At 54.6% G+C, this 13,358-nt stretch overlaps 1 protein-coding gene across 4 annotated transcripts in view; it reads left to right on the top strand.

The window, feature by feature from the left end:
• Window positions 1–13,170, top strand: part of LAMB3 (laminin subunit beta 3) — a 103,669-nt gene extending 90,499 nt beyond the window's left edge. For all 4 annotated transcript variants that reach the window (XM_070497127.1, XM_070497128.1, XM_014834900.3 and 1 more), the window contains 10 exons: window positions 512–890; window positions 2,095–2,255; window positions 2,387–2,607; window positions 2,889–3,086; window positions 3,428–3,572; window positions 7,331–7,538; window positions 7,961–8,102; window positions 8,504–8,680; window positions 9,445–9,598; window positions 12,661–13,170. In XM_070497127.1, coding sequence (XP_070353228.1) covers window positions 512–890; window positions 2,095–2,255; window positions 2,387–2,607; window positions 2,889–3,086; window positions 3,428–3,572; window positions 7,331–7,538; window positions 7,961–8,102; window positions 8,504–8,680; window positions 9,445–9,598; window positions 12,661–12,797 — 1,922 coding nt within the window. In that variant the 3' untranslated portion in view covers window positions 12,798–13,170. The remainder of the gene's footprint in view (window positions 1–511; window positions 891–2,094; window positions 2,256–2,386; window positions 2,608–2,888; window positions 3,087–3,427; window positions 3,573–7,330; window positions 7,539–7,960; window positions 8,103–8,503; window positions 8,681–9,444; window positions 9,599–12,660) is intronic.
• The last annotated feature ends 188 nt before the right edge of the window (window positions 13,171–13,358 follow it).

Here is a 13,358-nt window from a genome sequence, read left to right as displayed (position 1 = left end):
TGGAGAAAGTGAGTCCTGAGGCAGAAAGGTGTCGTCTCCCCAGAGTCAGCTTGACAAGCAGTGACAAGAGCAGGGGACTTGGAGCATGCAGACCGGGTCTGCTCTCAGCTCTGCCCTGCTTACAGATGACTTGGGGCCAGTCGCTCCCCCTCTTTGCGCCTCAGTTTCCTCATCTGGGGAAGGGGCCCACTGTACTTAACCTCTCTGTGCCTCACCTGCCCCATCTATGAAAATGGGAAAATAGGGGTGGCTACCTCTGTCACAGAGTGGTTGTGAAGGTCACATGCATGGGATGTGTGTGGGAGACTTAGCACAGTGCCTGGCACACAGTAGGTGCCAAGTAAGTGCTTGCTTTTCTTGCTGTTGTTACCATGATTTTGTTCTGTCCTCGATGGTCTGTTATTCCGTCCTGTAGAAGGATCCTGAGGTCAGACCTCCTCTTCAGGGCTCTCCCACCAGACACCCTAGTCTCCCTGCCCCCCACCTCTGACCACCCTTTCTCCCTCCCTAGCCTGTGACTGTGACTTCCGGGGAACTGAAGGCCCAGGCTGTGACAAGGCCTCAGGCCGCTGCCTCTGCCGCCCTGGCTTGACTGGGCCCCGCTGCGACCAGTGCCAGCGAGGCTACTGTGACCGCTACCCGGTGTGCGTGGCCTGCCACCCTTGCTTCCAGAGCTATGACGCGGACCTCCGGGAACAGGCCTGGCGCCTCAGTGGCCTCCGAAACACCACCGCCAGCCTGTGGGCTGGGCCCGGCTTGGAGGACCGCGGTCTGGCCTCTCGGATCCAGGATGCGAAGAGCAAGATTGAGCAGATCCAAGCAATTCTTGGCAGCACCGTGTTCCCAGAGCAGGAGGTGGCCTGGGTGGCCAATGCCATCCTCTCCCTCAGGTAATTCCCTCTCTGTGCTAAGCACTTAGAAGAATTATACGACCTGGATTCACATAAGGGGCGCACTGGGCCTTCCTGACATCGGCACAGCCCTTTGCAGTGTACAAGGCAATTTCATGGAGCTCTCTCTCTGAACCATCACAGCAGTCCTGGCAGGATGGTGTGGTGGGTGTTATTACTTCCGTTTTGCAGGTGAGGAGACAGGCACAGATAGGTGATGTGACAGAGCCACTCAGCCACTGAGGGGCAGAGCAGAGGCAAGAGGAGCACAGGCAGGAGCCAAGCCCGCGTTCTCTCAAGTGCCCGGCGCTGCCTGTGGGAGAGTCAGCTCTGAATTAGTCACCCTGGTGGAGGGCACCGAGAGGCAGGGCCCTAAAAATAACTAGTATTTGTCTTTGGAATGGGAGCAGTCCCACCCACAACCCCCTCCTACCATGGAGGCGCCTTCTTAGTGAGATTTGGTTCTGGAAGTTTCTATAATTAGTTTGCGTTCCCTGAGCACTCACTCACTGACTGTTGGTGCCCAGAGCCATCCAGGGATGTGACTGACCCAAGTCTCGAAACTGTGTCATGAGCTCATAGGCACTTGGTAGGCTGTGAACGCAGGCAGGGGAGGGCTTCCATGCCAGGACAGGTCCATGCCCAGCAGAGCCTGGAGGTGGAGGATGCGAGGCTGGCAGGAGGGAGCTGTGGTTGGTGGCGCTGCAAAGCGCGTGGGGAAGAGAGGAGCCTCTGAAAGCTCCAGGCGTGTGGGCCTGAGCAGGTGGATCCTGACCCCCTTTCAGGTGGAGACAACCAGCAGGCAGCAGTTATGGGGGCTCAGGGGGGAGGTGTGACTGCAGAAGACACTTGGGAGCCTCGCTGTGCAAGTCGTGGCTGAAGTCAGCCTGTGGAGACGAGGCGGTGACACTCCTCATGGAAGCCCCTGGGGGAGGTGGAGGAGAATCCGGAGGGTTAGGGTCACACAAGTCAAGGAAGGAGAGACTTTTATGGATCTGTCTGCAGAGGGTTGGAGGAAGGCGGCGTGGCCTTCCCAGCCTTTGCTCAGCAGGATCCTCTTCAGCCTGCGAAGTCCCCTGTTCTGTGGCCTTTGCTGAAGGCCTCGGTTTTTCCTGACTCAGTAGCGGTTTCTCCCAGGGGATGGCTGGTTCTGGGAGGGCAATCCACCTCCTATATTTTAGTGAAAGCTCCTCTCCTATCTCAGGCGGAGTCTCCAGGGCCTGCAGCTGGATCTGCCCCTAGAGGAGGGGACCTTGTCCCTTTCGGGAGACCTGGAGGGTCTGGACAAAAGCTTCAATCGCCTCCTCATTATGTATCAGCACAAGAGGGAGCAGTTTGAAGAACTACATGGTGCCGATCCTTCAGGTGAGGAGAGGGACCTCAGACAGCCACACTCATCACCGTGCACCCCACACCGCGGCTCCGCTCCTGCTCCTCCTGCATCTTCAGGCCTCCATGTCCAGGGGCAGCTCAGTTCCCCTCTCTTCTTCCCACAGGAGCCTTCCGGATGCTGACTGCAGCCTACCAGCGGTCATCCCAGGCCGCTCAGCAGGTCTCCGAAAGCTCCCGCCTGCTGCAACAGCTCAGGGACAGCTGGAGAGAGGCAGAGGGGCTGGAGCAGCAGATCGGAGCAGGAGGAGGGGCCAGTGGCCCCCAGCTCTCGGCTCTGAGGCTGGAGATGGCTTCCTTGCCTGATCTGACACCCACTATCAACAAGGTGACTCATGTCACGGAGCCCCGCTTCCTGGAGACCCCTATCCCAGCTTGTCACACCCAACTGCTAGTACACGTTTCCCCTTGGGGCAATGTGAACTTACCCCACTCCTCGACCCATCCCAACCTTTGGCCCCTCACCGAGTGCTCAACGGTTGCCAAGGAAACAATCTCTGGGGCCTGGTTGCCGTGGAGATGTCTGGCTGTTTGTTTCCCTGGGGTATGGGATGGGAGTGGTTGTTGGGGAGCTTTGGGAACCCTCTTGACACTCCCTTCTCTCCACAGCTCTGTGGGGGCTCCAGGCAGACGGCCTGCACTCCAGGAGAATGCCCTGGAGAACTGTGTCCCCGAGATAATGGCACAACCTGTGGCTCCCACTGCAGAGGCACTCTCCCCAGGGCGGGTGGGGCCTTCTGGACGGCGGGGCAGGTGGCCAAGCAGCTGCAGGGCTTCAATGCCCAGCTCCAGCAGACCAGGCAGATGGTAGGTGTGGCCGAGGTGGGTTGGGCACCTGTAACAGGAGGCAGTGGGGACAGAACCCCTGGGCAAGTCACAGCTCCTGTTTTACAGTTAGGAGACGAAAGCCCAGAGATGTCAGGTGACTTGCCCAAAGCCCCACAGCAAGTGAGAGAGAGAGTTTGGGGCAAGTGTTTTGGGGTTTTTTTTTAGCCGACTCCACATCATTTCTTCTGGGGCCAAACCGGGTTAGTTACAAATGTTTCCCAGGTAGGTCTCAGGTAGCAGGTGTCCACAGAATCCTTGGGGGCTGCTGAGAGGCTCTCTTGGGGCTTTGAGCACTGCTGACCTACACCGTGTGTTGGCAGATCAGGGCAGCCGAGGAAGCTGCGTCGCAGGTGCAATCAGATGCTCAGCGCCTGGAGACCCAGGTGAGCACCAGCCGCTCCCAGATGGAGGAAGACGTCCAACGCACGCGGCTCCTCATCCAGCAGGTCCGGGACTTCCTCTCAGGTGAGCCTGGCCTTTGCCCTCCCTTGGCTGATGTTTCAACTCCTGCCTGTCCCTAGTCCCCCTATGCCCCGTCCCTGATCTAGTTCATCAGCCAGCTGCCTCCTTCCCTCATCTCCACGCCACCCGGGCCAGGCCCCCATCACTTGCCTGGATGGCCACCCCGGCCCTCTAGTGGTTTGCCCACCTCCCCCCCCCCCCGCTCCCTTATGGTCTGTTCTCAACAGAACAGCCTGAAACATCTTTGAAAAATGTGTAAGTGGGATCACATCCCACTTGTGCCTAAAATCCTTCACTGGCTTCCCTTTGATCTTGGGATAAACTCCCAACTTCTTATCATGGCCTCTGTTCACCTCCCGGAGGTGGCCTTGTGTCCTCCCCACTTTGCTCACCAACTGTCCCTGAACAGGCCAGCCTCTTGGCGCCTCGGAGACTTTGACTTGCTCTTTCTCTGCCTGGAATGCTCTTTCCAAGGCTGCTGATTCCTGCCCTCAAGGTCTCAGCTTAAATATCATCTCCCTCAAGAGGCCTTTCCCGACTACCTCATCTGGTGTTCCCCTCCCCTCCTGGTCCCCTCGGCTGTCTGGCCTTCATTGCACTGCTCTGAGCCTGTGGGTGTTGAATTCATTTTGCTGCAAGTTTGCTGTTTGTCTCCCTGCTAGACTGTAAACTCTGAGAGGGCAGGAAGGGCTGTCTGTCTTGTTCACCGTGTCACTGGCCCCTAGCATAAGGCCAGACACAGAAAAGCACCCGACGTTGGTTGAATGAATAAATGAACTGAATCCCCTCCCTTGCCGCCCTGGGGACTAGAAGGGTTCCTGGACAGGACTCAGGAAACCTGTGTGACTTTGGGCAGGTTGCTTTTCTCTTTACCTCATCTTTCGCTTCTGCAAACCGGGATGGTAGTATTTCACAGGTTTATTCTGGGGATCGAGTAACTGACACAAAATGTGTTTTGAAAAAATTAAAGGTGCCTCAGGAATATGAGTTGATATTATTAGATTTCTGATCCCTGCCAGGGAATTTGCTTGGCTGGGAGCCCAGTGAATATGAGCTGAGGGCTTGGTGTAACGACACTGGCTCTTCTCGCTACTATTGTGGTGTCTTTGCTCCTGGATGTGATGGCAGAATGAGAGAGGCCGGGAGGATACACTGGGGTCCCATGGCTGGCCTGACGCTGTGCTGGGGTCAGCCTCCCAGAGAGCCCCAGAATGGGGGAGAGTGTTACCTGGGGATGCAGGGAGATGGGGCCCGACAAATGATGATGTGGACAGAGGGGCAGGCCAAAGTTTGGGGTGGACTCACAGATGAGGAAGTCTTCCCCTGAGTCGAGCAGAGGGAAGCTGAATGTCCACCCCCGGCATCCGCCCCAGCCAGGGGGTGGGAGGCAGGTAGGAAGTCTCTCTGGGGTGCAGCCCGGACTCATGGACAGGCAGGGGTTGCAGGGCTGTGAGCCCCCTTTTGTCCTCTCAGTTCTACTTGTGTCTCAGGTCCTTTGATGGGACCAGGGGGAGAGAGGGAGCAGGGCCTGAGAGAGGCCGGGCCCCTGGGAGGGACCCGGGACAATTCAGTCTCCATGGCAGTGGGTTCTAGTCTCCATGGTCCTGGTGTGGGAGACGCATGCACTAGCTACTGTTGGCTCGCAGGCTCACAGCGTGGGGGGGAGAGTGGAAGGCCTTGGAGGAACGGGGAGACGTCATCTTTCCCAGGTCTTCAACTGGAACTGATGAAAATAATAATTCAGGTTTGTTGAGTTCTTACTAAGTGCCAGGCACTGTCTACATGCTTCATGTGTATTACATTATCTAATCCTGACTGCCTACCACTTTGCAGGGGAGGACTCTAGGCACAGAGAGGTTAAGTAACCTGCCTAAGGGCGTCCAGCTTTGAGGGAGTGCAGGGAGGATTCATCTCACTCCCTAGTCCACACTCTAATTATTGCCCCATGAGACAGACACACACGGGCGTGCACGCACGCACACACACACACACACACGCATGCTTCCGGGCCTTTGCTGATATTTTTCCTCTCCCTGGATTGTCTCTCCTGCCCCACCTCTCCCAACCTGGCTAGTTCCTACTCATCCTCTAAGAATCCTCTAAGGACCCCGTCTCCAGGGAGCCTCCCTGGACCTGTCAGACTGGGTTAGGCGCCCTCCACCATCCGTTCTAGCACCCTGTGTTACCCCTGTCACTCAGGGTTGGTGATGTGTCTGTCTGTCCCACTTGATTTCGAGCTCCATGGGGGCAGGGATCCAGTCTCATTTGATTTTCAGTCTCAGTTGCCTGCATGCTGCTGTTCAGAGCAGTGAAAGTTTACTGAGCCCACCCAGAGACTCGGGAGCCCATGAAACTGAGTTCAAGGCAGACCGAGCCCATGGGCACCGCTGACGTGATGCGGGGCAAAGGCAGGGCCAGAGCTGCACACGGCAGTGTGCTCGTGGTGGGAGGCTCTCTGGGGAAGGTGCATATAAAGCCTTGTTTTGTGAGTCGGACACTGAGTTAGATGAGAGGGTGGCAGTCTCTGTGGGGAGGTCCTCATGGAAGCTTGTAGTTGGGGGTATGTCCATTTGGTTAAACTCAACCACAATTAGGCCTTGGGCTCCTGCAGGGTGCTGGTCTGGCTCTGAAGGGACACAACAGTGGACGAGGCATGGCTGCCGTCTTCCAGGAATGTCCCTCCTCCTGACAGGGGGAGGGGACTGGGGCTGGGACCTGTGTAGGAAGCTGGAGAGAAAACCTTCTGATTGCAGAGAACCCCAGGGCAAACTGTCTGGGTGGGTGGGCGCCCCCTTCCTACCACAGCAGTACCAGTGGAAGCCACAGAAGTGAATGAGGAGAGGTGGGCAGGAGATGCGGTCTCTGCACTTCTGACCTTACTCTCTCACCCGGAGGTAGTTTGTAGAATTCTTGCTAATTAATTGTTTCAATTCATCCCTTCGGGTTGGGGATCGTTATTCTCATTTCACAGATCAGGAAACTGAGCTCAGAGCAACCCTTTGACTTGCCCCAGGTTGCTTGAATAGTAAAGGGGAAGCCTGGATCTGGAGCCCTTTCAATCGTTTATTCACTCTACAAACACGGAGTGCCTCCATGTGCCAGGCACAGTGCTGGTGGCTGGGGAGGTAGCTGTGAACAAAACCCAGTCCCTGCCTTCATGGAGTTTGTAACAGACACTAAACCAGATAAACGAGCTAAGCATCGGCATGTGGGGGGCGATGGGATGCTAGGGAGAAAGAGAAAGCAGAGCAGGAAGATGAGGAGTGTTGGTATAGGGTGGAGGTTGTGATTCTAGGTTGGATGGCCAGGGCTGGCCTCCCTGAGAAGGGGACACTTGAGCCAAGACCTGATAATCTTCATCTGCCTTTGCAAAAATGAGCATTCTGGCCTGAGGAGGGGCACACGGAAGGGGTCTTGTTGCCAAGGAAGTGGTTCCAGTTCCTGGACTCTTCCCAGTTTAGGGCTGATGATGCTTGTGCTCCAGGCATTGTTCGGTACCAGCTGTCTGGCACCACCTCCTTCTCCCCAGCCTGCAGCTTCCTGTGGCGCCACTTAGTTGCCACAGCTGTGCCGACAATCATCCTCCCACAGCATTCCCAGAAATTCTCAGAGAATGGGCGCCTGAATGTGCCCAAGAGGGAACGGCAGCTCCTTGGGCAGCCGGGGTGGAGATGCCACAGTGGGTGCTTCTCATGGGTGCTGCTCTGATCTTGGGTAGGGGTAGCTGGGCTCCCTCGATCTGATGGACAGCTGTCTTCCAGACCCTGACACTGACGCAGCCACCATCCAGGAGGTCAGCGAGGCCGTGCTGGCCCTGTGGCTGCCCACAGACTCTGTCACAGTCCTGCAGAAGATGAATGAGATCCAGGCCATTGCAGCCAGGCTCCCCAACGTGGACCTGGTGCTGTCCCAGACCAAGCAGGACATTGCTCGGGCGCGCAGGCTCCAGGCTGAGGCCGAGCAGGCCAGGTATGGCTCGAGGCCTTGAACTTCTGCCCCGATTGGATTGGGCTGGTGTATGGCTCCCCAGTTCTGTTGCTGGAAGCGAGAGAAGAACTTCTGCAAGTCAGAAGGGTACAGGGGGGCTGGGAGACAGGACGGGTGCTTACTATGGTGAGGGATGGAAAGTGATACACAGCATCCAGGGTGAACTTAACTTGGCATGGCCTGGTCTTCCACATTGGAAACTGTGCCCAAAGCGTGTCTCAGACATAACACATTCATCACGTCTGCTCAGTGGGGTCCTGGGGTGGAAGAGCTACTGAGTAAATGCTCCCCTTTTTGTCTTGGCTGGGAAGGATGTTCTCTGGGACTGGCGAGGGAGGGATCCACACTATTCCTTCACTGTTCGCTCATTCTCTCCCCTCTCCCTTCTGCTCCCCTGGCCCCAGGAGCCGCGCCCATGCAGTGGAGGGCCAGGTGGAGGACGTGGTAGGGAACCTGCGGCATGGCACGGTGGCTCTGCAGGAAGCTCAGGACACCATGCAAGGCACCAGCCGCTCCCTCCGGCTTATCCAGGACAGGGTTACAGAGGTGAGGTGTTATGGCTTCCTTCCCCCCATATTTGGGAATGAACAGACGGATTCAGGCATAAGACATAGAAGATGCCAGAAAGTGACCTGGAAGGAAACTGAGCTGGGGACCTAATGAAAGAGGGTTACAAGCCCTGGGCCTGACTTTGAGCCTTTGGTTTTCTGGTCTTGTGGCCAGTGCAGCCGGCAGGAGCGGGCTCTGAGCTGCAGTGGGGGTGGGGTCAGCTGAGCTGGAAAAGGAGGAGGAGTGGATGCCAGAGGACAGATAGGGGATTGGGAGGGGCAATGGTGATGTCCTGCTTGTTGAGAATTTTAGCTGCCTGAAGAGATGGAGAAAAGAACAACGAAGGCCACTGCCTATGAGACCCACCACAGACCCCAGGTGTCTCTCTCTCCACAAAGGTTCAGCAGGTACTGGGGCCAGCGGAAAGACTGGTGACTGGCATGATGGAGCAGCTGGGTGACTTCGGAGCACGAATGGAGACGCTCCGCCGCCTGGCCAGGCAGCAGCGGGCGCAGGCAGCCCAGGCCCAGCAGCTCGCGGAGGACGCCAGTGAGCGGGCACTGAGTGCCCAGGAGGTACAGGGAGGGCAGAGTCAGCCTGAGGAAGTGCAGTCATGAGGGGTTCCTGAGTGGGAGAGGACTTTGTACACTTCATAAGATTGCTCAAAAGCAATGAGAATAGCAGATCTTCTAGGATAACCAGAAGGGGCTTCAGGATTAACCCAAACCTGGCTAGACATCTGAATTCTACCTCAATATGCCTTTAGCGTAGCTGGTTCAGGGGTGTTGGAAATGATCTGGTCCAATATCCCTCCTTTTACAGATGAGGTGATAACTTTGTCCAGGCCCAAAGCTCATCTTCAAAGCAGGTCTCTTGACGCCCGATCCAGAGCTTGTGCCCTGTTGTGGCTACCCAGCCCAGACAGACACTCTTGACTTAGCCTAACCTGAGCCCCATCACTGTCAGAATTAGATCAGAGAGAAGCTCAAAGAGCCACTCTCAATGTCTCTAGTGTGCCAGGAACTTTAGCACTTGCAGTCGCTATACAATGGCCATGCTGCCAAGTGTACATGTTAAGTGACAAGTATGTGCCTGGCACCGTGCTGGAAGTGAGGTGGGAGATGACAGGACCTGCAGATGGAGGGAAGGAAATACAGAGGAAGTTTAAGATATAGTTTGTGGCACATGGGTTTTTTTAGGTAAAACCAACCCGTTGGGAATATTAGGAGGCACCTTATCTCCTTGTGTTGGTTCAAGTGATGTCAAGTTCTTTAGCCAAAGGTCTTTAGGACTTTCAATGGTGATGATGGTGAGACTGAGACTGTTCTACCTTTTTCAGGGATTTGACAGAATAAAGCAAAAGTATGCTGAGCTGAAGGACCGGTTGGGTCGGAGCCCCATGCTGGGAGAGCAGGGCAGCCGGATCCTGAGCATCAAGATGGAGGCAGAGGAACTGTTCGGGGAGACCATGGAGATGATGGACAGGATGAAAGGTGAGAGAATGGTCCTGAGGACTGCAGGGCATCCTTAAAGGCTGGGACCAACCAGGGCTTCTGAGGCCCACTCTTATTGGAGCTAGCAGTGCTAAGGGAGTGAGATCAGTCAGGATTTCCTGAGCACCTAGTAAGTACGAGACACAATGATGGGGCTGTGGGGAGTGCAGAGATGTTCCCAAGACTTGGCCTGCCCTCAAGAAGCATGCAATCCAGATGGGGCCATATTTCCTATTGCCCATAAGATTCTTGAAGCTGTATTTAACAGCACAAGGAGGGCTGTGATAGGAACCCAAATAATAAGAGCTCTAGGTGTTCAGAGGATAAATTGACAGAGGGAAATGTTCAGTGAAGGTAATGTTCAGACAAGATAAAATTTGAGGTGGACTTGGAAGGATGTGTCGGCCTGGGAGAGGCTGTGAGGAAGAGGAGGGACATCAAGACAGGGTAGGTGGGAAGGAAGAAGGCATGTTCTGAGGATGGGAGCAGGACCACCCAGCAGGAGAGGAGGGTTGATGAGGACCAGAACAGGTCAGAGAGGAGTAGCATGGGGTCAGTGTGTCTGGGTCTAGGTGTTTGGCCTTGATGCCAGGATGGGGAGGGTAGACCCAGCCCCAGAGGCAGTAAGAAACCACCCAAGTGTTTTGAATACGGCAGAGACATAATGAGAGGAGATTTTGAAAGAGTGCTGAGGTTCCCCTGAAAGGAGAACAGAGATTTCCAGGAACAAGGCTCAATCTCTAGGATGTGATGATGGGGTCATTGCATTTGTGTGCCTAGTGAATGCCACAACCAGAGTTTCTCTGAATTTTAGAGAAAGCTTTTGACAAAAATATGTTTGGTAAGCCAGGTGGACACTATGGAGAAGACAGTGAGTAAATATGAGACTATGGGCAGTCACAGCTGAAGGGTAAGGCAAGAGGAGCTGACCTAGATGGAAGTATCCAGAGGCTGGGTCAGTGTATGCCCTGGATTTGCCCATCAATGTTTTATATGAAGATAAAGAATTTGCTTATCAAATCTATGGACGACAAATAGTTAATACGCTAGATAACAGAACCAGTATTGTAAGGCAATCTCAGAAATCTAAAAGGATGGGCTGAAACTAGCAGGATGAAATTAAATAAGGAGAAAAATTATCTCCCGCTCTGGCGTTGTCTGGACCTAAACTCACAAGTACAGCTCAGGTGAGGCCTGGCTTCTTAGTGGCTGATATAACTGAAAACGCTTTGCAACTGGTAAGTGATAAGCACATATGAGTTGTCACTCACCTGAAAAAGACCCAAGAGTTTTGAGTAACTGTTAGCTTGATATAAGTCATCAGTGTCTTGCCACTGCCAAAAGAGCCAATAAATCCAAAGCAGACAAAATAAGGCTCAGTAATGGCTCAGGGATGATATGAAAAATATTTAGTAACTGGTGTGTCATGCATCTACCAACCAGAAAAGGCCCAGGTTGTAGCACTGGAACAAGTATTTACTTGCTTGCAGGAATTAACCTTTATTTGCAGGATTATAGGGAATATCATGCACAGGGGGCTTCTGGGGGTTGGGACCAGGGAACAGAATAGCAGTTGTTAAAATTTCAGTGTTTTATCAGCCCATAGGTCCATGTGAGTGCCCATTGGCTGAATGCAGCCCGGTAATAACCCTGTTACACGCTGCTGATAGGATACCACCTGGGCAGTGGTGTTCAGTGGTGGCTACTATATCTGCAGAAGGAATATTGACAGACCTGCACACATTCGGAGGGAGGTTGACCAGGGTTGGGAGGTAGGGAAGGGCTTGATAATTATGTCAGATGAGGAATGGATGAAGGAACTAGGGAGGCTTAATCTGGAGAAGATGAGTCTCAGACGTTTGAAGGACTGCCATGTGGGAGGGCAAATATATTCCTACACCCCCAGGAGAGCCGGTGCTGGTGGTCCAGTGGTTAAGATTCGGTGCGCTCACCACCGTGGCTGGGTTCGTTTCCACTTAGAGAATCACACCACCCATCTGTTGGTTGTCATTTGGCAGCTGTGGGCAGCTGTGATGCTGAAAGCTATGCTACTGGTATGTCAAATTCCAGCAGGGTCACCCATGGTGGACAGGTTTTAGTGGAGCTTCCAGACTAGACATACTGGGAAGAAGAACATGGCCACCCACTTGCAAAAAAATTGGCCATGAAAATCCTGTGAATGGCAGTGGAGCATTGTCTGATACAGCACTAGAAGGTGGGAGGATGGCGCAAAAAGACCAGGCAGGAGTCCCCTCTGCTGTACATGGGATCACTAGGAGTCACAGTTGATTCGACTGCACTAACAACAGAAACAGAAACCCCCAGGAGACAGATCTGGGACACTCCAGTGGAAGCAAGAAGGGGTCAAATTCTGGTTTAATGAGAAGACATTTCTAACAACTAGAGCTGCCTCAAGTTGGAGCCTTGGGGCGCAGTGCTCTCCTCCCTATTGCTGGAAAAGTTCAGGCTGAGGCTGGGTGCCAGCTCTCATGAATGCGGTGGAGGGGCCTCCTGTCTAGGGTGACAGGAGGCACAGGCTGGACTTGATCACTTCGGAGTCTTTCCAAACCTCCACACACATCTAGTGGTGGTTTGCAGAGTGGACTGGAGGGGGAGGACTAGATGTATCTGGAGTAGCATTTTGGGAGGGAGAGTGGGGAGGAATTCTGGTCACCCACCAGCTCTTTTGCCGTGGTGCCCACTTAAGGATCGTTGGTGGGATGGCAGCTCTCTGGGTCCAACAGCAGTGGGTTGCTAATCTTGGTGCTAGTGTCCTCCCTTCTCAGTCTGGGATAACTGAGAGCCTAGAGCAGAGGACAAGGGTGGGGTCAGGTGGCTAATTGGGGTGAGGGTTCCCTGGGTCTGGCCACATTTTTCTAAGAGTGGGCTGGGGCTGGGGAGGCATGAGGCTGGAGAGAGCTGCCTTGCAGGCCAGCCTCCCCTAGAGGTGATTGCTCCTGCAGGTGCTGCCTCCAGGTGGGTGGGAGGAGAAGGAAGGGTTGGGAGTCTCTGGGTGTCTCACCAGCTCCTCCTCCTCCCTCTGCTGTTCCATCTGCCCGCAGACATGGAGTCAGAGCTGCAGCGGGGGAGCCAGGCCATCATGCTTCGCTCGGCGGACCTGACAGGGCTGGAGAAGCGCGTGGAGCAGATCCGTGACTACATTAACGGGCGTGTGCTCTACTATGCCACTTGCAAGTGATGCTCCAGCTTCCAGCTGCTGCCCTCTTTGCTTCTGGGGGGGGGGGGGGGAGGGCAGATGGGGTTTGAATACTTTCCAGCTCGAGGAGACTTTTATGCAACCTCCAGGACCACCTGGACCACCCCTGGTGTGCAGCTATTAAGATTACTCTGGGCTGCAGCTGAGCCTGAGCAGATGGGACCACTACATCCAAGGGACAGAGATCGTAGAGGTGGGCCATGTCACTGTGACTAGCAGCTCTCAAGTGGAGGGAGCTTGGCTGGGCAGTGTCCTCACCCTTCATCCTCCAGTGAGGCTGAATCCTGGACCAACACAAAAACTTCACAGAAAGTGATGTACAAATGAAAAGTGCAATAAAATCTTTGGAAAGAAACCTGGAGGTTCAAAGAGGGAAAATGGTCTCTCTCCCCATTAAGGAAAGCTTTGCCCCTCTTTTCTATCTCTCATTTGGGGTTCCTGGGTTCTCCTCTGCTCAAGCGTAAGGCCTGGTGGTGTATGATGCATAGGCTGCCCCACTCTGCTCAGTCCAGCTTGCTCGTCACCCAGACTCGGGCACACTGG

This window comes from Equus asinus, chromosome 25, assembly GCF_041296235.1.
Source record: "Equus asinus isolate D_3611 breed Donkey chromosome 25, EquAss-T2T_v2, whole genome shotgun sequence".
Classification (NCBI taxonomy): Eukaryota; Metazoa; Chordata; class Mammalia; order Perissodactyla; family Equidae; genus Equus; species Equus asinus.
This window is presented reverse-complemented; position numbering and strand designations above follow the sequence as displayed.